The 25,941-nt window shown below is 34.7% G+C and overlaps 1 protein-coding gene across 1 annotated transcript in view; it reads right to left on the bottom strand.

Moving 5' to 3' along the window:
* LOC144956416 (uncharacterized) overlaps nt 1-23,899 on the bottom strand; it is a 43,177-nt gene extending 19,278 nt beyond the window's left edge. The window contains exons 1-4 of the mRNA XM_078886919.1: nt 23,396-23,899; nt 17,592-17,640; nt 13,896-14,039; nt 4,907-5,010 (exon numbers count right to left, since the gene is read on the bottom strand). Coding sequence (XP_078743045.1) covers nt 4,907-5,010; nt 13,896-14,039; nt 17,592-17,640; nt 23,396-23,899 — 801 coding nt within the window. The remainder of the gene's footprint in view (nt 1-4,906; nt 5,011-13,895; nt 14,040-17,591; nt 17,641-23,395) is intronic.
* Nucleotides 23,900-25,941: the final 2,042 nt, after the last annotated feature.

Below are 25,941 nucleotides of genomic sequence, written 5' to 3'. Positions count from 1 at the left end.
CTTTACTTCCCCCTTCTCCTCATCTTCTTCCTCCTCGTCATCATTATCATCGTCACAGTCATCAACAACAATTTGTGACCCGTCGTCTCAAAACGGTATTAAGTCGGGATGGTTAAGATGCAGAAAATGGAATTTGTAGGCAAAATATCAGAGTTGTGTTGAGTTTATTTGCTTTATAGAGAAGAAGAAATATCATATTTTATTGTGCTAAATACCAACGTTTCATATTTTTGACCAGTTCAGCTAAAAGTTGACTTTTTAGCATCTGGTCCATTCCGACATAATGCCGTTTTGAGACGAGGGGTCACATTTGTTCTGAAGGGTTGAATAATTCACCATAGAAGCAGCTTAGCGGTCAGACAGTGGAGTTGTGTTGTCTATGATCTATCTGTGGTTAATGGGAGTTGTCTTGTCTATGATCTATCTGTGGTTAATGGGAGTTGTCTTGCCTATGATCTATCTAGTGGTTAATCGGAGTTGTCTTGTCTATGATCTATCTAGTGGTTCATGGGAGTTGTCTTGTCTATGATCTATCTAGTGGTTAATTAATGGGAGTTGTCTTGTCTATGGTCTATCTTGTGGTTAATGGGAGTTGTCTTGTCTATGATCTATCTAGTGGTTAATCGGAGTTGTCTTGTCTATGATCTATCTAGTGGTTATGGGAGTTGTCTTGTCTATGATCTATCTAGTGGTTAATGGGAGTTGTCTTGTCTATGATCTATCTAGTGGTTAATGGGAGTTGTCTTGTCTATGATCTATCTAGTGGTTAATGGGAGTTGTCTTGTCTATGATCTATCTGTGGTTAATGGGAATTGTCTTGTCTATGATCTATCGAGTGGTTAATGGGAGTTGTCTTGTCTATGATCTATCTAGTGGTTAATGGGAGTTGTCTTGTCTATGATCTATCTAGTGGTTAATGGGAGTTGTCTTGTCTATGATCTATATGTGGTTAATGGGAGTTGTCTTGTCTATGATCTATCTAGTGGTTAATGGGAGTCGTCTTGTCTATGATCTATCTAGTGGTTAATCGGAGTTGTCTTGTCTATGATCTATCTAGTGGTTAATGGGAGTTGTCTTGTCTATGATCTATCTAGTGGTTAATGGGAGTTGTCTTGTCTATGATCTATCTAGTGGTTCATGGGAGTTGTCTTGTCTATGATCTATCTAGTGATTAATGGGAGTTGTCTTGTCTATGATCTATCTAGTGATTAATGGGAGTTGTCTTGTCTATGATCTATCTAGTGGTTCATGGAGTTGTCTTGTCTATGATCTATCTAGTGGTTAATGGGAGTTGTCTTGTCTATGATCTATCTGTGGTTAATCGGATTTGTCTTGTCTATGATCTATCTAGTGGTTAATGGGAGTTGTCTTGTCTATGATCTATCTAGTGGTTAATGGGAGTTGTTTTGTCTATGATCTATCTAGTGGTTAATTGGAGTTGTCTTGTCTATGATCTATTTAGTGGGTAATGGGAGTTGTCTTGTCTATGATATATTTAGTAGTTAATGGGAGTTGTCTTGTCTATGATCTATTAGTGGTTCATGGGAGTTGTCTTGTCTATGATCTATCTAGTGGTTAATGGGAGTTGTCTTGTCTATGATCTATCTAGTGGTTAATGGGAGTTGTCTTGTCTATGATCTATCTGTGGTTAATCGGAGTCGTCTTGTCTATGATCTATCTGTGGTTAATCGGAGTCTTCTTGTCTATGATCTATCTAGTGGTTAATGGGAGTTTTCTTGTCTATGATCTATCTAGTGGTTAATGGGAGTTGTCTTGTCTATGATCTATCTAGTGGTTAATGGGAGTTGTCTTGTCTATGATCTATCTAGTGGTTAATCGGAATTGTCTTGTATATGATCTATCTAGTGGTTAATGGGAGTTGTCTTGTCTATGATCTATCTGTGGTTAATGGGAGTTGTCTTGTCTATGATCTATCTAGTGGTTAATGGGAGTTGTCTTGTCTATGATCTATCTAGTGGTTAATCGGAGTTGTCTTGTCTATGATCTATCTAGTGGTTAATGGAGTTGTCTTGTCTATGTCTATCTAGTGGTTAATGGGAGTTGTCTTGTCTATGATCTATCTAGTGGTTAATCGGAGTTGTCTTGTCTATGATCTATCTGTGGTTAATGGAGTTGTCTTGTCTATGATCTATCTAGTGGTTAATGGGAGTTGTCTTGTCTATGATCTATCTAGTGGTTAATGGGAGTTGTCTTGTCTATGATCTATCTAGTGGTTAATGGGATTGTCTTGTCTATGATCTATTAGTGGTTATATGGAGTTGTCTTGTCTATGATCTATCTAGTGGTTAATGGGAGTTGTCTTGTCTATGATCTATCTAGTGGTTAATGGGAGTTGTCTTGTCTATGATCTATCTAGTGGTTCATGGGAGTTGTCTTGTCTATGATCTATCTAGTGGTTAATGGGAGTTGTCTTGTCTATGATCTATCTGTGGTTAATCGGATTTGTCTTGTCTATGATCTATCTAGTGGTTAATGGGAGTTGTCTTGTCTATGATCTATCTAGTGGTTAATGGGAGTTGTCTTGTCTATGATCTATCTGTGGTTAATCGGATTTGTCTTGTCTATGATCTATCTAGTGGTTAATGGGAGTTGTCTTGTCTATGATCTATCTGTGGTTAATCGGAGTTGTCTTGTCTATGATCTATCTAGTGGTTAATGGGAGTTGTCTTGTCTATGATCTATCTAGTGGTTCATGGGAGTTGTCTTGTCTATGATCTATCTAGTGGTTAATGGGAGTTGTCTTGTCTATGATCTATCTAGTGGTTAATGGGAGTTGTCTTGTCTATGATCTATTTAGTGGTTAATCGGAGTTGTCTTGTCTATGATCTATCTAGTGGTTCATGGGAGTTGTCTTGTCTATGATCTATCTAGTGGTTAATGGGAGTTGTCTTGTCTATGATCTATCTAGTGGTTAATGGGAGTTGTCTTGTCTATGATCTATCTGTGGTTAATCGGAGTCGTCTTGTCTATGATCTATCTGTGGTTAATCGGAGTCGTCTTGTCTATGATCTATCTAGTGGTTAATGGGAGTTATCTTGTCTATGATCTATCTAGTGGTTATGGAGTTTCGTCTATGATCTATTAGTGCTAATCGATGTCTGTCTATGATCTATCTAGTGGTTAATGGGAGTTGTCTTGTCTATGATCTATCTGTGGTTAATGGGAGTTGTCTTGTCTATGATCTATCTAGTGGTTAATGGGAGTTGTCTTGTCTATGATCTATCTAGTGGTTAATCGGAGTTGTCTTGTCTATGATCTATCTAGTGGTTAATGGGAGTTGTCTTGTCTATGTTCTATCTAGTGGTTAATGGGAGTTGTCTTGTCTATGATCTATCTAGTGGTTAATCGGAGTTGTCTTGTCTATGATCTATCTAGTGGTTAATGGGAGTTGTCTTGTCTATGATCTATCTAGTGGTTAATGGGAGTTGTCTTGTCTATGATCTATCTAGTGGTTAATCGGAGTTGTCTTGTCTATGATCTATCTAGAGGTTAATCGGAGTTGTCTTGTCTATGATCTATCTAGAGGTTAATCGGAGTTTTCTTGTCTATGATCTATCTAGTGGTTCATGGGAGTTGTCTTGTCTATGATCTATCTAGTGGTTAATCGTTGTATGTCCTGATATTTAATTGTGGTGTTAAAGATCATGTTGATAAAAATGCATCTTCGATGTCTTCTTTATTATCATTTCTGTTGGTTTCATCTCATCCCGGACATTGTTGTCGCCGTCGTAGTCTTCACCAGAATTAACACTCTCCTTACCACCTAAGGCACAAATCGTCACATTTGTTACGACACAATGTACATTTTTTCTTATTACGAATTATTTCGTATATCAAACACTTTGAAGAACGATCTTTGTTTAATCATTAAGAACATAAACTTGATTTGTAGAGAGCTTGTTTGAGTTTAAAATATCAATTTTTCTGCTAGATTGGAAAAAAAAATTGAGCTTTTATATGGAGCAATATCCACTAAACGTGCTCAAAGCGCTTTACAAGGGGTCACTGGCCTACAGCAACATTTAACATGTAGGACGGGACATGACGCCTGTTAGGAGATATTACATTTTTTTTCGGACAGAGACAACGCTGTTAACGGCCAGGTACTCACTTCACATCATTAGATAAGCCTGCTATTTTGGGAAAATATTGAAAATGATGGGAAAGGAAAGAGTTATAACCACCACTTCCACCACCACCATCACCACAATCATCACCATCATGCTCATCATCATCACCAGGAACAAATTAGATAAAATACCTGCTACACTTAAACAAAATTGAAAAAAAAAAGAGAACAAAAGAAAAAGAAGAAGAGAAGAAAGGAGGGGGAGGAAGACCACCACCATCATCATGCACATCATCAAGAACAAAATAAATAAAATACCTGCTACACTAAAAGAAAATTGAAAAAAAAGCGTACAAAAGAAAAAAAAAGAAGACGAAGAAGAGGAAGAAGAAGGAGGAGGAGGAGGAAGAGGAAGAGGAGGAGGAGGAAGAGGAAGAGGAGGAGGATAATAATAATAATAATAATAATAATAATAATAATAATAATAATAATAATAATAATAATAAATAATAATAATAATAATAATAATAATAATAATAATAATAATAATATATAATAATAATAATAATAATAATAAGAAGAAGAAGAAGAAGAAGAAGAAAGAAGAAGAAGAAGAAGAAGAAGAAGAAGAAGAAGAAGAAGAAGAAGAAGAAGAAGAAGAAGAAGAAGAAGAAGAAGAAAGGAGGAGGAGGAGGAAGAGGAGGAGGAGAAAGAGGAGGAGGAGAGAGATTAGAAGGAGGATGCGGGAGAATAAGGGATTGAGAGGGCGGAAATCACCACTCGATAATTGGTAATTTTAATTTCCCTGATGTTTACCTGAAAGGCCACCATTATGTCTTCTTCCGCGTTGTTTCCGTAGTATATCCCTCCGCGTCTGGCGATGTATGCCTCTACTTCCGAAAAAGAAATAGTGCCCCTGGCTGATAGAGATAAAATGGGGGAAAAGGGAAAAAATAAACGATATAAGAAGATAGTTTAGCTTATGTTCCACCAAAATAATGTATAGATAGTTCGAAAATGACGTCACTCAGGCCTTTGTTATTGTATTTAGCCATCCGCGATTGTGAGTGATTCTCACTAAACTGTATCAACCACACTATAAAAGTTAATGATTACCCACAGTTTTGTGTGTTGGTCCCTTATACTTCCGGATGGCAATGTTATGAGCTTTTTAGCCAAGCGCATACTATCGATACTTTGATAAATTAAATATGATTGAAACTCTGACTTTGGTATAATATAGATGAAAATATTGCAATTCAAAACCAATTAAAAACGATGATAATGATGATGAGGAGGAAGAAGAGGAGGAGAAGGAGGAAGTAAAGAAGAAGGAGGAGGAGGAGGAGGAGAAGTGGGGGAAGGAGGTGGTGGTGGTAAACGGTGTTGTTGTTGTTGTTGTTGTTGTTGTTGTTGTTGTTATTGTGCGGCTATGTGGTCTCGTGGTATGACACTCGCTTTCGGATCGGAAGGTCCTGGGTTCGAGCCTCGCTCGGCGCATAGTTGAGTCCCTGGAAAAGGCTCTTTACTCACATTCTCTCACCGTACCCACGTGTAAAATGAGTAGGCTGGCCGTTAACAGCGTTGTCTCTGTCCGAAATATTGTGATATCGCCTAACAGGCGTCATGTCTCGTTCTACATGTTACGTGTTGCTGTTGGTCAGGGACCCCTTGTGAAGCGCTTTGAGCACATTTAGTGGATATTGCGCTATATAAAAGCTCAAGTAAAGTAATGTAACTAAAGTATTGTAATATTGACGAACATAATGCAATTCAAAACCTCAATTTCAACGAAAGCAACACACAACGAACGTTTCAGGTATACATTTTCTCTTCATCAAACAATAAAATACGTGACCCACCACCACAATATGATATAATGTTGAAGTGAACCAGATTTCAAAAATTGAATTATTTTTTTTTTAAATAGTGAAAACTTCAGAATTTGTGAGTGAATAGTTTTAGGAACTATTTCACAATTCACAGTGTATTATTTTAAGTTAAATTTTTACAAATATATATACCTCATCCTCTAATCTTTCATTCGCCTTTTAGTTTTTTATTCATTGTGTTTTGCTGATAAAGGGGAAACCTGAAACGTTGACATCATATGTCTAGGTTAATTAAAATGAAAAGTTCATTCAAAGTGACATGTTATTTATTTCTTTGAGCGTAAAGTAGCGATATTTGAATTTAACTGAGTTCTGAGTGATAAATTTGGCACCAAACTATGTCGCACAGATTTTTCTGATTTATAAGCCATTCATTTGCCGCCAATGCGCTTGGCTGAGAAGACCACACCATTGCCATCCGGAAGTATATCGGACCAACGCACAAAACTATGTGTAACCATGCACGTTTATAGTCGGGTTAATACAGTTAAGTTAGAATTACTCATAAACGCGGATGGCAAAAAGCAACAACATATACCTGAGTGACGTCAATTTCATTCTATCTATACAAGCCACTAACAATTTTCACAATAATTAGGTCCAATTACATTGCGTTGAACAATGTTTACAGTGAGAGAGCATTTTTTTAAAACTAGAGTATTTATCTAATGCAATGACCACTGAACGTAATCAAAGTGCTTTAAGAGTGGTCCCAAGCCAACAACAACACTTAACATACAAGACAAGACATGATGCCTGTTCGGCAATATTACGTTTTTCCCCCGAGAGATACAGCACTGTTTCTTTGTTGTAGTGGAGTCATTTTTTCTTCGGATGTGTCCAAGCGTGGCCTTCGTAAAATCATGGCCTGACACTGACCAAAAAATGACGTCAAAATGCCAGTCTTTTGCCACAAAAGAAAACAAATCGTGAGTTGTATTCAATAGTTCAACCAATGGGACCACTTGTTTCCATGAGCTCTACTAACGACAACTCACTAGGCGGTGCAAAAATCAAATAATGACGTCAAACTGAAACTGCCAGTTCTTTTGGATTTCAGTGTCAGGCTATAACATAACGATGGCTACGGTCCAATCCACCTCCATCGTCCTCTTCCTATTTCCTCTCCCACTGGTTTCTGCTGTGTTCTTGTCCATACTTCTTCGTTCTAAATTCCATTCATCCAGTATATTCTAAGTAGCTTACACATGCACATGTTTACGAGAACCTACTGTATCCTCCTTATACATGCCTGCGATGCATTCCAAGTTTCACATCCATACACTAGGCTGTCCCCGCGGTTTTTTGCCATTTCAAACGCCAAATGCCAAAGTCTGCCATAAAAATGGTAAAATTTGCCATCAAAATAGCAAAATTTGCCCAAAATTTGCCGCTAGTTTTACAAAAATCAAACAATTAAAACAACATGTACGGTAAAAAATTGACACAAATAGGGCATTTTGTAGAATATTGATGTCACAACATGTCAACATCAATTTACTTACATTTTGAATGGTTTGAAATAAAATAAATAATTAATAATAATAATAATAATAATAATAATAATAATAATAATAATAATAATAGCCATAGTAAGTAAATAAAAAAAAGATGGAAGTAATCAAAATATTTTATTAACTATTTAGCTTCTTAAAATTTGGAAAATCATAAAAAAATTCAAAATTTGACAAAACTAATTAAGGAGAAGAAAAAAAAATAACTATTCTCAAGGAAAGAGAAACAAAATCCATTTTCCAATGGGGACACATTAAATTTGTATTCTCTACTTACTATCCAATTTTGAGCATTATTATTATTGCTTTATATTTCAATATAGGCCTAATGGGTTTTTGAATGAAAAACATGGAAAAAATCATGAAATATCATAATCGTATCATGAAAACTAAGTGCCAATTTTGGATGCTAGCATTGAAAGTCGCCGTCTTTTCACAATTTTTCATAGCTTTTGTTTGATTTTTTAAACAAAAAAATCGTCAATTTAGCCTAAAAATGGCGAAAATTGCGGCTTTTTGCGGCCAAATAAAAATTTGCGGCTTTTTGCAGTCAAGGGTGAAATTTGCGGCCGCGAAAAACTGCGGGGACAGACTAGGACAGACTTCACGTTTGAGTTGAAAAGTCTTAGCTTTAGTCCAAGGGAGATATTTTTAGTTCTCCAAATTAGATCATGTGGTGTGCATATAAAAGCTCAAATTTTTCACTTTCCATTCAAACTAGGTGGTGTACAGGCATTGAAGCGGAAAATGGCTGTTTTGTGTGGGACGGTCTTGGCTGGAACCATGGTAAATAAATATGTAATTTACTCCATCGACCCATTTAGTCTGTGTGTGTGTGTGTGTGTGTGTGTGTGTGTGTGTGTGTGTGTGTGTGTGTGTGTCTGTATTCCCTGATGAATTCATGGCGGACAGAGAGGTGAGGTGAGATGACTGGCTGTTCTACCATTCCATTTCCAGTTCCATTCAATGACAAAGTAAATCTCCATTTTGGCCACAAAACATAATTTGAGGCCCTGCCAAAATAACGTTATTGACAGTTTTGACACACAAAAAGGCATCAAACAAGGTCAACTATACTGAATAGCTGTCCTTGGCAACAATATATAGTTATTTAAGCCCCCCCCCCCCCCCCAAAAAAAAAAAAAAAAAAAGAAAAGAAAACCCCAACCCCCCCCCCCCCCCCCACACACCAAAAAAAAGAATAACAAAACAAAACAACCTCCCGCCCCCCAAAATACAAAAAAAAAAAAACAAAAAAACAAAAAACAAAAAAACACACACACACAAAAACCCCCATCAAAACGACGATGGAAAGTTTTTGATTCAAACTGTTTTTTAGGTTACATAACGAAATAAAATTATCTATAGATTTAATTTTGGGAATCCAAATCACCCCGGCGTAACTATTTAAGGCTGTGAGTCCATTTTTTTTTTTTTCATTTTAAGTAAATAAATGCTTTGCTCTCTAGTCAAATATACGGATAAGTATTTAGTCAGTGCACGTCAATATTTAGGGACCGTTGTCTCGGTGTGTCAATATAATTCCAATATCATTGTCATTGACATCAATGTTTCCTGTTCTGTCAATTAAGATTCGGGACAGATAATCCAGCTGGAGATAATAAACAATATATTATAGTTATTTACCCCCCCCCCCCCAAAAAAAAAATAACAAAAAAAAAAAACCCCCCATAACAAACAAAAACAGAAAACCCACAAAGAATCCCCAGCAAAATACAACGATGGAAATTGTTTGATTCGAGATGATTTATAGGTTACACAATGAAATAAAATAGTCTCTAGGTCTAGATTTAATTTTGGGCATCTAAATCACCTCGAGATAACTATTTAAGGCTGTGAGTTCTTTTTTTTTTTTCATTATATGGATAAGTGTTTAGTCAGTGCACGTTAATATTTAGGGCACGTTGTCTCGGTGTGTCAATATAATTCCAATATCATTGTCATTGACATCAATGTTTCCTGTTCTATCAATTAAGATTCGGGACAGATAATCCAGCTGGGTAATAAAAAAACAAAACCCAATTGATTTTCGTCGGATTCATGTAATGATGACACAGCACACAATGTGATTAATATTTGCTGATTCCGACGCGATATTTCTAATAATTTACCTCCACCCCCCCCCCCCCCCCCACCTGGTATTCTTTGACAAACCAGGGTAAACGGTACCTTTTTAATCATCATCATCATATCGATCATGACATCATCATCATCAATATAAATATATTAATTATATATCTATTCTTTATTCCGATCGCTTGATTCTTTCATATATTTTCTTCATTCCTCTTCTCCCATTCTCTCTCCCATCTTCTTCTTTCTTTCTTTTGCATTCATATCTTCTTCTAACTGTGATATTATATGGCATCATGTTTAATAAATCAATATATCATCAATTATAATTATCATATCATTTCATATATTATTCAAATATATCATCACTAATAATCTACTCTCTATCTATCTATTTACTCTACTTCTATATCTACATTACTTCTAACTACTACTTCTCTTCTACTCTATTATCTTACTTACTACTCTTTATACTATACTACTATATACTACTACTATCTTCTCTAACTCACTCATATATCTACTCTACTATCTCTCATCTCTTCTTCTTCTTCTACTTACTTACTACTTATTATACTTATTTCATACTATCTATTATCTACTCTACTTATATTTCTATACTCTTACTCTACTACTACTACTAACTTACTATTTATATTATCTATTATACTATATATACTTATATATACTATATACTATAATATATACATTATACTTATTACTGATCTACTACTACTCTTATCTATATACTTACTACTACTATACTATCTTTTTACTACTACTCTACTACTACTACTATACTCTACTTACTACTTTACTATACTACTTACTACTACTACTATTACTACTACTACTACTACTTACTTACTACTACTACTACTTTACTCTACTATACTTACTACTACTACTATCTACTATTTACTACTACTCTTACTACTACTATACTACTACTATCTACTACTACTACTTCTCTATTACTTACTACTTCTTACTATCTTACTACTACTACTACTATACTCTACTATTACTACTACTACTACTATACTACTACTACATATACTACTACTACTATATATACTACTACTACTACTACTACTACTACTACTACAAACTATCTAACTATACATACTACTAACTATAACTACTACTATATATACTATACTATACTACTACTACTACTACTACTACTATTACTACTACTACTATATACTATACTACTACTACTACTACTACTACTACTACTACTACTACTATACTACTACTACTACTACTACTACTACTACTACTACTACTACTACTACTACTACTACTACTACTACTACTACTACTACTACTACTACTACTACTATACTACTACTACTACTACTACTACTACTATACTACTTACTATACTACTACTACTACATACTACTACTACTACTACTACTACTACTACTATACTACTACTATTACTATCTACTACTATACTACTACTTACTACTAATACTACTATACTATACTACTACTACTACTTACTACTACTACTCTACTACTACTACTACTATTACTACTACTACTACTACTACTACTACTACTACTACTACTACTACTACTATACTACTACTATACTACTACTACATATACTATACTATATACTACTACTACTACTACTATATACTACTACTATCTACTACTACTACTACTACTACTACTACTACTACTACTACTACTACTACTATACTACTATACTACTACTACTACTACTACTACTATACTACTTATTACTACTACTACTATCTACTACTACTACTTACTACTACTATATTACTACTACTACTACTTACTACTACTACTATACTACTACTATACTACTACTACTACTTACTACTACTACTACTACTACTACTATTACTACTACTACTACTACTTAACTACTACTACTACTACTTACTACTACTACTATATACTACTACATACTACTACTACTACTACTACTACTACTACTACTACTACTATACTATCTACTACTACTACTACTACTACTACTACTACTACTACTACTATACTACTACTACTATACTACTACTACTACTACATACTATACTACTACTACTACTACTACTACTACTATCTACTACTACTACTACTATACTACTACTACTATACTACTACTACTACTACTATACTACTACTACTACTACTATTACTTACTACTACTACTACTACTACTACTACTACTACTACTACTACTACTTACTACTACTACTATTACTACTATTACTATACTACTACTTACTACTACTACTTTTCTCTTCTTACTTCTTCTATCTTCTCTCTTCTTCTTTCTTCTTCTTCTTCTTCTTCTCTTACTCTATCTTCTTACTCTATCTAATATTTCTTACTTCTTACTTCTATTATACTTCTATCTATCTATTATTATTATTATTATTATTATTATATATTATTATTTTGATGTTGTTATTGTATATATATTATTATATATTATTATTATTATTATTATTATTATTATATTATATCTATATTATTATACTTATTATTATTATTATATCAATATATTATTATCATTACTTATTCTTCATTATTTTCATCATCATCATCTTCTCATATCTCTTCTTCATTCATCATCTCATCATCATTCATCATCATTATTCATATTATCATCATCATTCATCGTCGTTCGTCGTCATTCATCATCATCATCATCATTCATCATCTATATCATCATCTTTAATCTATCATCATCTATATTCATCTGTCGTGTCGTCTCGTTCTCATCATCTATTCATATCATACATATCATCTCATCATTCATCATCATTCATTCATTCTCATATCATCATCAATCATATCATTTCACTTATCATATTTTATTATATATTATATTATCATCATTCATCATCACATCATCATCATCATCATCTATCATCATCATCATCATCATCATCATCTCATCATCATATCATATCATCATCATCATCATCGTCGTCGTCGTCATCATCATCAATCATCATCATCATCATCATCACATCATCATCATCATCATCATCATCATATCATCATCATCATCATCATCAACATCATCATCATCATCGTCGTCGTCGTCGTCATCATCATCATCATCATCATCATCATCATCATCATCATCATCATCATCATCATCATCATCATCATCATCATCATCATCATCATCATCATCATCATTATTTTGCAACTTTTTCATATTTATTGATATGGTTATTAAAAAAAAAACAGGTTGGAGAACAGACGATCAACTGTGTCCAACATCCAAAATTACGTATTTATGTAACATGACATTCCCAGTGTTGTTACATGCCTGTTTCCCCGTGCCTTACAATGGCCTTGATGCCCACTGCCTTAGAAAAATGTTTGTGGTCGAGTGGTGACACTCTCTTAAATCCCGTGTGTCAAAATACATAGGATCAATTGGGCGGTGCCGTATTTTCAAGAAAAGAAAGCGTCTTCTCAATTTTCACATACTGTGTGTAATGAATACCTAGCCGATGCCATATGTGTCTCTTTCGACAAGAGGGTAGAATAACACCTTACTGATAACTTATCTCGTCTTACTGTGTGTGGCTTTGTGGTTTTGTGATATGACACATTCGTCATCGTTATCGTCTCTATTTGTAATCTGTAAGTAAACATTGGGATATCGCCTAATAGGCGTCATGTCTCCTCCTAAATCTCAGTGTTTCTGTTGGATTGGAATTCCTTGCAAAGCGTCTGAGCACATCTTGTAGATACTTCGCGATTTGGAAACTAAATGTTTTTTTTTTTAGCTGACAAGTTTAGTTTGCTACTTGCTTGTGACCCCTTGTAATATATATATATATGTAGTTGATATTGCCATATATATATATATATATATATATATATATATATATATATATATATATATATATAGCTCGTGTAATTGTTTTGTGATCTACGGAATTAACTCTTTCAGCGCTATTGGCCGCACTGTGCGACCAGAGCAGAATCTGCTCTACTGTCCAATGGCCGCACAGTGCGGCAGGTCTTGTAAGGCAAAAATAATAATGTAATCTAATCCTCCTCTCTACAAAAGTACTGTAAATTGAACCAATGGTATCATTTCTTCCATCAGAACATTCAATTGGCCCTAGGGAGGTATTTTAATTGAGATTTTGCGCCGAATTCGAATGTCGCTTTGTCTTAGCTTGTCATTCTCATGCTGCCTCGATCTGGTCGTCAGCCATTTTGTGACGGAAATGCGAATTTACCTCAGCGCCGAAAGAGTTAAGCTCGTTTATGAAAATAACTTACTTGAAAGTTCAAGCTCATGTCTGGCTTCTTCTAGATCCTGTTCCGACGGGTTCCAGCCCAGGCATCTCAGCAACTCTCCTAGATCTCTGGCCTGTATTCGGCCTTTGCCAGTCTTCTCAAACATGGAAAAGGCTTGCTTTAGTTCTGGTGGTTGAGGAAGGGATTAAGAATATGTTTGTGATGGTGGTTGTGGTGGTTGTGGTGGTGGTGGTGGTGATGGTGGTGGTATTGATGGTGGTGGTGATAGTGGTGGTGGTTGTTGTTGTGATGGTGGTGGTTGTGGTGGTGTTGGTGGTGGTGGTTGTTGTTGTTGTTGTTGTGGTGATGGTGCTGGTGGTGGTGTGGTTGTGGTGGTGTTGGTGGGGTGGTGGTTGTTGTTGTTGTGGTGGTGGTGATGGTTGTAATGATGATCTACTTAATACAGAATGTATAAAAGCAAAACATGATCAGATTTATAATGTCTTTCTCCTTAGGATACATGTTTAAGCTAAGTCGAAGAAGTATTTCATGAAGGCGTCCGACATTGTTTCCATAGTTTAGAACCAATTACTAAATTACTATTCATCATTACGAAGGAAGTGACGTCACGACTGTTGAACGCTATCACAAGGAGGGAATTAGACAGGACTGTCATCTAAAAAGTGTTTGTTTGTGCGCACGAGTTGTGGGATTTGTGATTATTGTTTACTCGTGGAAACCTTTAACTCACTCAACCCTAACACCGACTATATCCGTAGTTTACCCGGGTTACTTTTACCCCATGCCTATTTATTACATTTTTTGGAGACAAATTATAGATAGTATGCGCTTGGCTAAGAAGCTCATAACATTGCCATCCGGAAGTATAACGGACGAACACACAAAACTATGTGTGACCACGAACTTGTATAGTCTGGTTAATACAGTTCAGTGAGAATAACTCACAAACGCGGATGGCAAAATATAACAACAAAGGCTTGAGTGACGTCATCTTCGAACTATCTATAGGCGTAGTATCAAAGCTAATGTTTTTAGTTTTTACATGTTAATGATAGTTGAATAAAACTGTCTATGTACATGTTCATTTTTAATACATTTTTTTTCAATTTTGGAATGTAGCAACAATCTCTAGGTGAGTTAAGCCTCGAGAAAGTCGTTTGTGGTCAAGTGATAATATAGTATACATTGTGTTGGACATAAGCAAGGGACAGAATTGGTGACAAACGCTTTCCCTTTATTTAGATAAATAGATAGATAGACAAACAAGTATATATATATATAATATATATATATATATATATATATATATATATATATATATATATATAGAGAGAGAGAGAGAGAGAGAGAGAGAGAGAGAGAGAGAGGAGAGAAAGAGAGAGAGATAGATAGATAGATAAATAGAGAGAGGGAAAGAGAGAGATAGCGTCAGAGAGATAGATTGAGATAGATAGCTAGAGAGAGAGAGAGTGAGAGAGAGAGAGGGGGGGGGGAGAAAGAGAGAGATAGAAAGATAGAGAGAGATATAGAGAGATAGAGAGAGATAGAGAGAGACAGAGCGATAAAAAGAGATAGAGTGATAGAAAGAGAGATAGAGAGAGAGATAGAGAGAGATAGAGATAGAAAGATAGAGAGAGATAGAGAGAGAGATAGAGAGAGATAGAGAGAGAGACAGAGAGATTGAGCGATAGAGAGAGAGAGATAGAGAGAGATATATAGAGAGAGAGATAGAGAGAGATAGAGAGAGAGATAGAGAGAGATAGAGAGAGAGAGAGAGAGAGAGAGAGAGGGGGACATAGATAATATGTAAAGTCTCAAACAATATGAAAATATTACTAGAAAATCGAAAAACTAACTGTCAAATCAGATGGAGAATCAAAATCAACAGGGGAAGGGTGAAAAATGGTGAAACATTAATCTAAAATTGTTAATGTTTGTATCATTTTGTTTTAAATCTCTCCTTACAAAACATTTTCAGTTTTCTCCCAAAATGGCAGGCTTACCCAGCAGAAAAATTTGATTAAAAAAACAAAAAACAAACCCACAAACACTCTCTCTACAAAACAACGTAATGTTCTTATTAATCAAACAAAGATCATTCTTCAAAGTTTGTGATGTACAAAATAAATCTGAATCTTAAAAAATGTATCTTGTGTCGTAACAAATGTGACGATTTTGCTGCAGGTGGTAAGGAGGGGGTTAAGGGGTTTTATGACGCTTGCAAGGCTAAGAAGCAATTTCATTGTTGGGAAAAACAGACAATTATAAAAGGCAATACGTTAATTCTAGTCTAGCAGTAGACAATGACAATTGAGACAGACAAAAGACTCAATTCTGTCGTCGTACAGTGACAAAATGTAATTTGGATTATTTTTTTGTATCGAGAAAATGTTTACTTTAGATGTGACCCTCACAGCGTGAAACTTATTTCATTTGTCTTCAGTAATTAATTCAACGTGTTTTGTAGATAAATGGGAAACCCGAAAAGTCCAGATGATCAGTTTTCGTTTATCAAATTGAATATTTCATTCAATTGCCTATTGTTATAAAATTTTTCTTCGAGCTTCAAGCAGCAACAAGTTGACAAACCATAATATATTGGGTGGATTAGATAATAACAATTGAATGGAATCAATAAGACAATAGATAGTAATGGTTTCTTCAAGGGTCAAAAACTAAAATATCTCATTGTTGTGTCTAATTCAACTGAAAGAACAATTTTTGTCATCTTTTCCACCCCAATGATTAATATCGGTTAGAGACGATAGGCCGTATATATATATATATATATATATATATTATATATATATATATATATATATATATATATATATATATATATATATATATTGAATCGTGTTGGATACAAATATGGTACGAATAGTGCTCGACATGTAGCATTGGAGCGAAAAATGAGATGTACAATAGTTGTCTACATCGACGGAAGCACTTACTAATCAACTACAAACCTACGGAACCACTTCAACAAGCAACAATACACAACAAACCAAACTCATGTAACACACAGTCGTGACGATGGCTGAAAAGGCCTGAAACATCGATGTAGACTGACTCCAACATTGTGGTAAATATTAACATAATATATATATATATATATATATATATATATATATATATATATATATATATATATATATATATATATATATATATATAATAGAATTACTGTTGGCTTCTATTATATTTATATACATTACGGCTCCTTTAACATGTAAGTCGAGCAATTAAATTTTGAGGTTTTATTTTTAACTTTATATATATATATAAACATTTGAAAGACAATTAAGATTGTTTGAAGTCAAAGAATCTTAATTATCTTTCAAATGTTTATAAATAGGTCCTTTTACCCAAAAGTTGAGCACTATTATTTCATGGTTTTTGTATTTATGATCTATATATATATATATATATATATATATATATATATATATATATAAATATATATATATATATATATATATATATATATATATATATATATATATATATATATATATTTCTTTTTTTATAATCTCTTAAACTTGTTTGACAACTTGATGGCATTCTAATACATCGACTATAGACACATGATGTAAACACTTTCTGTACAAAATCAAAAATATGTAAAAAAAGCGTTTTGTCAATATACGATATAAAATGCCAATTGAATGTGTTGAACCCAGTTTATTTGTAGAATATTTCATCAAGTCTTCTTACCAGCTTTTTGATCCTCTGTAAGCTCCACTTCGTCGCTCAAGCGTGGTGTCTGAAATGGACAGACATTCAGAAAAAAAGTGAGTGGAGCAGGCACTTATGTTGATATTAACTGGAAATGAAGTGCGTAGAAAAAGGCCAGAAGACAATAGAGAATAACATTTTTTTTTTTTCATTGATGAGAGCTCGAACCCTCGACCTTGCTGGTACGACAACTCCGTCTGGCCTGGGAGAGCGTGGCTCTACTGTGTGTCCGAGCTATCCACCACTCATTTTTCTTTTATTTTGAGCTTTTATATAGCGCAATATCCACTAAAATGTGCTCAAAGCGCTTTACAAGGGGTCCCTGGCCAACAGCAACACATAACATGTAGGACGAGACATGACGCCTGTTAGGCGATATTACACATTTTTGGGCCAGAGACAACGCTGTTAACGGCCAGGTACTCATTTTACACCTGAGTACGGTGAGAGAATGTGAGTAAAGAGCCTTCTCCAAGGACTAAACTATGCGCCGAGCGAGGCTCGAACCCAGGACCTTCCGATCCGAAAGCGAGTGTCATACCACTAGACCACATAGCTGATATTAACTGGAAATGAAGTGCGTAGAAAAAGGCCAGAAGACAACAGAGAATAACATTTTTTTTTTTTTTGCATTGATGAGAGCTCAAACCCGCGACCTTGCTGGTACGACAACTCCGCCTGGCCTGGGAGAGCGTGGCTCTACTGTGTCTCTGAGCTATCCACCACTCATTCACCCATATTTTGCACATTCAATCAATTACGGGAGTGGTGGATAGCGCAGACAGAAGATCCACGAACTCCCTGGCCAGGCGTAGTTGTCATACCGGTAAGGTCGCGGGTTCGAGCCCCCATCGCCGTGAAAATTTTTATTCTCTATCGTCTTCTGGCACTTTCCTACATTTTTTGTTATTGTCTGAGATTTTCGAAGAAAAAAAATAAAGATATATCACGGTAGAAATAAATGTTTTTGTTTTAAAAACATTATAATATGATATCCTATTATTTTCTATGTAAATGTTGTTGCTCGAAGCTCTAAGAAATAAATAACACTGTGAAATTGAATGTAAGTTTCAACTTTATATACGAAAACGTTTCGGTTTTCCCCTTTATCAACAAAACAGGATGAATGAAACACTGCAGACGAATGAGATAATGTGGTAGTGGCGTTGTTAAGATGAATAAACAAAAAACATTGATTTCATCATTTTCATCAATTGAGTTAATCAATGTTTTGTTTATTCATCTTAACAACGCCACCACCACATTATCTCATTCGTCTGTTTTTGTTGATAAAGGGGAAACCCGAAACGTCCATTTTATTTGTTTTCGTATATTAAATTGAAGCTTACATTCATTTTCACATTGTTATTTATTATTTTCTTTAAACAATTACAAGGAAAGGTCAAATTTGAAATAAGATGTTTTGGAATAAGTTATTTTGTAGTTCATGTCATTTCCTATTATTTTCGAATTCGAAATGTTTTACTCAAAATCAATTACAAGAAAAGTTCAATTTTGGCATATGATGTTTTGAAATAAGTTATTTTTTTAGTTCATGTAATTTCGTTTTATCTTCGAAGTCTTACTAAAAGTCTGTTAGACGAAAAGAACAATTGTGAGTATGGTGTTTGCTGTTCTTTTTTCTGTTTTAAAAAAAAAACTCACTCCTTACCACACGTTTTCAGAAAGTTACCCAACTTACTTATCCGAACCAGCGACCACCTGAGCTCTAGCCCTTCGGTCTTGTGCCATGACGTACAAGTTAGACGTCTTTTAAAAATTTTACCCAAAATTTTACACCAACCCTAAACAAAAATAGATTTATTTATTCAAACAGAAAAGCAATTAATCTTCAGCAAAATAAGATCTACAACACAGCGTCAAGTTTTTTAAATAGGTATATAACTAAATATTCTCTTTTGTTTGTTTTTAGGTGTTTAACGGCGCTGTCGACACTATTTAGGTCATTTAAGCGCCCGTTTCTGTCTTTTATCAATTTTTATCGGCCTTGACGGGCCTTAGCTGCTCAAAACGTGTACTATTGTAATAAAATATTTATAAAATCATATTCCCTTTAAATGATGTTGTGATGTAAGAAAGAAATCAAAATGATGGAATCGTAACGAATGTGAAAATTTTCCAATGGTTGGTAAGGGGAGGGTTAACTCTCTCCTTACCAGCCATTTTCAGGATTTTCCCCAAAACTCCACACCCAACTAACATTTAAATATATGTTTTATCACTCAGACACAATAGCAGTAAGTTCTTGCGATACATAATTTCTTTAGCAAAACATGATCTACATCACTTTGTTCATTTTCTTTAAATTTTATGATGTACAAAAGAAATTTGAATAATAAAAGTATCGTAACGAATGTGACGATTTTCCTATGGTTGGTAAGGAGAGGGTTAAATCATCGTCACTATTATTACAGAGGGCAGTAAACTAAAACAATCAACACAAATAAATGGACTGAAAAGGCTTGTTGTTACTTGTATATGTAGTCATGCTATAGAAAAATCTTACGCATCCCGTGGACAAACAAAGAAAGCAATGCAAACATCATGAAAACACTAGGACTAAAAAAGTCCCTGCTAATGAGTAAGATAAAAAAGCTGAAACTCAATTACTTTGGGCACCTGAAAAGACACGACACACTAGAGAGAGATGTACTGGAGGGCATGGCGGAGGGCAAAAGAGGCAGAGGAAGACCACAAAGAAGATGGCAACAGGATATACAGGAATGGCACAACAACGGCGTGACGGAATGTGGCAGATGGGCACAAGACAGAGACTTCTTCCGAAGGACTGTGTGGGAGGCTACGTCCAAGTGATATGCCACAGAGAGAGAGAGATAGTCTTGTTGAGAATGGCTATATCACTATTGATATCATGTAGATATGAAATTCATTATAACCCGTCGATTCATGTCTGGATTGTGTATGTATAGATAGTATGCAGATGACGTCACTCAGGCCTTTGTTATTGTTTTTGCCATCCGCGTTTGTGAGTTGTTCTCACTAAACTGTATTAACCAGACTATAAAAGTTCATGGTTACACAGAGTTTAGCGGGTGGTTGGATCATATACCTATGATGTTCGCATGGGTGTACGATCCGATAGTGATGTCGTTTCTTCTTCTCTTTACTAGCCTATCCTGCTTCTTTGGTTTGTGATTGTTTTTTTGACAGGGGATATTTCTTTTTCTGTAAATCTTCTGCCTGTTTGTTCTTGGTTATTTATAATTTAGCTTATGATATCTTTAGGTTATGATTTTGATTTACATTTGTACTATTTTTGTTAGATTGCTTGTTTTTTTGTTTTGTTTCAGCGGTCTCTCATATAACCTCAATTGTGTTGGAAGAGACCTAAAGCAACAAACAAACAAACAAACAAACAAAAAATAAAAAACACATAGTTTGTGTGTTGGTCCGTTATACTTCCGGATGGCAATGTTGTGAACTCCTTGGTCAAGCGCATTCTATCTATATGAAGTCGAACCGCATGTCAAAAAGAAAAGGGGTTTAAATTCAAAATAACCAGAAATGAATATTATATATATATATATATATATATATATATATATATATATATATATATATATATATATATATATATATATGAATATATATATATATATATATATATATATATATATATATATATATATTATTATTATTATTATTATTATTTAAAATATTTACCACAATGTTTGAGACAGTCTACATTAATGTTTCAGGCTTAATTTGCCATCGTCAGGACTGAGTTGTTTTGTTTCATTCGCTCCATTACTGCATGTCGAGCACTTTTCGTACCATATTTGTATCAAACACGATTCAATATATATACATATATATATATATATATATATATATATATATATATATATATATATATATATATATATATATATATGAATATATATATATATATATATATATATATATATATATATATTATATATATATATATATATATATATATATATATATATATATATATGAGAGTGGGTGGGTACTCGTAGGTACGAAAGTACTCGATACACAACGGAAGTAAGGATACAAGAGTGTAAACATCAATCTCAAAGGGAATAATTTTTTTCTGCGGACATTATGCCAACTGAAGACGTGGACGAAAGCCACAGAAACATATTTTTTTGGCCACATATAAGTGAGTAATACCATTCATATATATATATATATATATATATATATATATATATATATATATATATATATATATATATATGCGTTTGAGTTTTTTAAAAAGAATAAACGACACTATGTGACAATTAACGTTTCGGATGCAAACATTCTTCAGTCATGAACGCAAACAATACAAACGATATGATATCAGCTGTAATAACGAGATCAACGGTTTACTGACCACTCTTCACTTCACAAAAATAAAAGATCGCAGATCAAGCAGAATGAAGTCGAGGAGAATCAAAAACCAGGAAAAAATTCCAAGTTAAAATAAGATAATCAGAACATGGAATTTTAATCTTTTGCATATGTGACCCCCCGTCTCAAAGCGGTATTATGTCAGGATCCACTCGGTTATGGAAATTGAATTCAATGCCACAAACATCAAACTTGGGTTTAATTCCTGTACGTTATGCTGGAGTATAAATACTATTTCTTGCTTTGCAAAAACTTCTGAGGTCCATTTTCTCATCATTCTGTCTCTAAATTCACTTTCTGGGGTCTGAATCATCCAGACATACTACCGTTTTGAGACGGAGGGCCACATATAATGAAGAAACGACATTCATTATCCTCAATACATAATACTAAGAAATGAAGTGAGTAGGAAAGTGCCAGAAGACAACAGAGAATAAAACGTTTCGCAATGAGGGTTCGAACCCGCGACATTACTAGTACGACAACTCCGCGTGTTGTCTTCTGGCACTTTCCTACTCACTTCATTTCTTGTTATTATCATCAAAATACGTGCCTGCTCCATTCACTTTTCTCAATAGATATTATATATTATAAGGCGATATTATAATCTACCAAATTTGCATATTTTCCATTGCAGATTCAATGTCCAGCCTCTAGTGATACCGTTTCGATCGGGGTGAGTCACATTTATTTATACATTTTGCATCATGTTCAAATTGAGCTCTTAGATTGAGCTCTTATATAGCGCAATATCCACTAAACGTGCTCAAAGCGCTTTACAAGGGATCCATGGCCAACAGCAACACAAAACATGTAGGGCTGGACATGACGTCTGTTCGGCGATATTACAGGTTTTTTTCCGCAGAGACAACACTGTTAACGGCCAGGTACCCGTTTTACACCCGAGTACGGTAAGAGAAGATGAGTAAAGAGCCTTTTCCAAGGACTCAACTATGCGCCGAGCGAGGCTCCAAAAGCGAGTGTCATACCACTAGACCACATAGCCGCACAAACCAACTGCATTCTATCTATAATCTGATTGTGTGGCTATGCGGTCTAGTGGTATGGCACTCGCTTTCGGATCGGAAGGTCCTGGGTTCGAGCCTCGCTCGGCATATAGTTGAGTCCTTGGAAAAAAACTCTTTACTCACATTCTCTCACCGTACTCATGTGTAAAATTAATACTTAGCCGTCAACAGCTTTGTCTGTCGGAAAAAAAAATTGTAATATCGCCTAACAGGCGTTATGTCTCGCTCTACATGTTGCGTGTTGCTGTTGGTCAGGGACCATTTGTAAAGCGCTTTGAGCACATTTAGTGGATATTGCGCTATATAAAAGCTCTAGTTTTTTGGGTTTTTTTTACTTTATCTATCATATACCTCGTCATCGAAAGTCAAAATTTGAAGATCCTTTGCTGTCGTGCCGGCTGGATTACCACATGCGTCAACGGAGTTTACATGACAGCGGCTATTTATCCCCCCACTTCCTGTTCCGCTAATGACGTCACTTTGTATTTGTGTTGACGACGTTGGTACATCTTTCATGGAGACAACAGATTCATGTCGGTGTTTGAGCGTCGTTGTTGTTGTTGTTGTCGAGGATGGCGATTGTTGTTGACCAAATTCACTCGGAATAAGTTCGACGTCTATCGCTTCTTTTTGAGTACCGATATTTTTCAATGAAGAATCACAACTACAAGTATTTGGAAGGCGGTTCGGGTTTAGAATTACTTCCGAATGTAGGTCAGATTGCGAGACTCCGTGTTTTGTATTGGATTTGGGGTTTTTTGCTTGAAGAGTTTTGTCCTTGTCTTGTTTGCATTCGAACGATGAAGATTGTTTCCGGGTCACGAAACTAAGAATCTTTTTCACATGTTTATTCATCGTTCAGCTGGGATTTCACGTTTTTATCCTTTTTCTTTTTGGGAAAGAAACGAATAGCTGAATAATTCCGTGATGAAAAGTAACACATTTGGGAGGAAACACAAGAGGAAAATTAAAGTCTGAAGATTTGAGTATGAAAAAGTTCTAGACAGAGCAGAATGAAAATTACAAGAAAATCAATCATTCCCAAAAAATCACAAACACGAAAAATTCAAGGAATAAAATAATTCCCCCCAAAAATCGGATTTTAAAAGGATGACTTTTCTTGCATTTTTCTTGCTGTCCTGTCTGGCACGATTTTACACAAATGGTTTCAAATTTTAGATTATTTAACACACAAATAATCAAACATGGCAATATATTTTTCACAGATTCAATATTTACTTATAGATAATTTACTTATTCTAAACAATGATCAGTTGAGATACACTGCTATGACTCTTAAGTTTAATGTCAACACTTATATTTCACAAGATCCTTTTACTTTGTTTCACTCGACCACAATGTCAAATTCTTTTCATGTTTACAAATTACAGACAAAGAGACAGTTTTCTTCAGTCCTAAACGTTATTGTTTGTAGAATGAAAAACTAGAGCGTTCATCTAGCTTGATATCCACTAAATGTGACTCTTCGCCTCTTCGGTATTAAGTCGGAATGGCTAAGATGTTGAATTTGAATTTATAGCCAGAAATATCAGACTTGTGTTGAGTTTGTATGATTTATTGAGGAGAATGGATACCATATTTTGTCGTGCTAATGTTAACAATTTATATTTTTGACCAGTTTAAAATTTAATTCGGCTTTTAAGCATTTCGTTCGTTCCGACATAATACCGTTTTGAGACGAGGGGTCACAAAATTTGTGTTAATGTTCTCAAAGCGCTTTACAAGGGTCCCTGACCAACGATGAATAATGCCTTCTTTCGTACTACACCAATGTCATCAACCTAGAGCAGATGCTCGCTGGAAAATTATCTGACATGACGAGAATTGGTCAGAGTATCAAATTGATAAACTCTCAATTTCAAAGATTTAAAGTTTTTCACCAAACGCTTAACTCCCTCCTTACCAGCTATTTCCAGAATTTTCCATGCACCATCAGGTCAACCCAACACAAAAATAGATTTATCTTACTGAAACCGAAACCCAACACGTGCATTCTATACATAATATTGTTCAGAAAAATTTGCTCTATAACACAATGTCAAGTTTTTATAGCTATAACGTAAACTTTTCTTTAAATTTTATGATATAAAGAAGAAAGTAGAATGAGAAATAGGTTGATTTCATCGTAACGAATAGGACGATTTCCCTATGGTTGGTGAGGAGAGGATTAAAATCGTTATTTTGTCAGGATAAAGTAACACTAAAAAGACATTTTAAGTCTGAAAATTAACATTTGAACTAATGTAAACGCTTTGACTACGAAAACTTACGTTTTTTGTTTTAAAACTGAAAATATCCCATCATTCGAATTTCGGAAATTGTTTTATTTTCCTTTAAACTAAATCTTGACCACCTGCAGGGTACGTCTTGGCTTGATAGCCGTTTGATCGTGTGTGTCTTTTTGAACGTGTTTTACTTGATAAGTCTATATTAATATCCAAGCACCATAACTATGATAAACAGAAAATGATATCAAGCAGGGGCGTGGCTACATTGGTTGATTTGGTGCCTGGCACCGCATCCAAAAATGGATTACAGCATTTTTTAAAAACCTGAGAAATGGTATAAATCGCCTCTTACTTATTTGAGTAAGTCTTTTATTTAGATTTTTTCCCTTCTGTCTTTTGTATTTACAAATATAGCATGTTTTATGTCATTTTCTTCTGGTTCTGGCACCACAATAAACTGTAAGCATGCCACGCCACTGATAGCAAGCCTGACTTTGTCTCATACCAGGACTCTTCAATCGAGAACAAGTTGCACGGATTCCACCAATCAATTTGGAATGGGAATTTACTTAAGTTCTAATATATTATTTGTTTGACGATATTCAGCTAAAAGTACTTTCCTATTTTAACCCTCTCCTTACCACCCCT

This window comes from Berghia stephanieae, chromosome 11, assembly GCF_034508935.2.
Source record: "Berghia stephanieae isolate SIO BIC M18660-M18661 chromosome 11, UCSD_Bste_1.3, whole genome shotgun sequence".
Lineage (NCBI taxonomy): Eukaryota > Metazoa > Mollusca > Gastropoda > Nudibranchia > Aeolidiidae > Berghia > Berghia stephanieae.
This window is presented reverse-complemented; position numbering and strand designations above follow the sequence as displayed.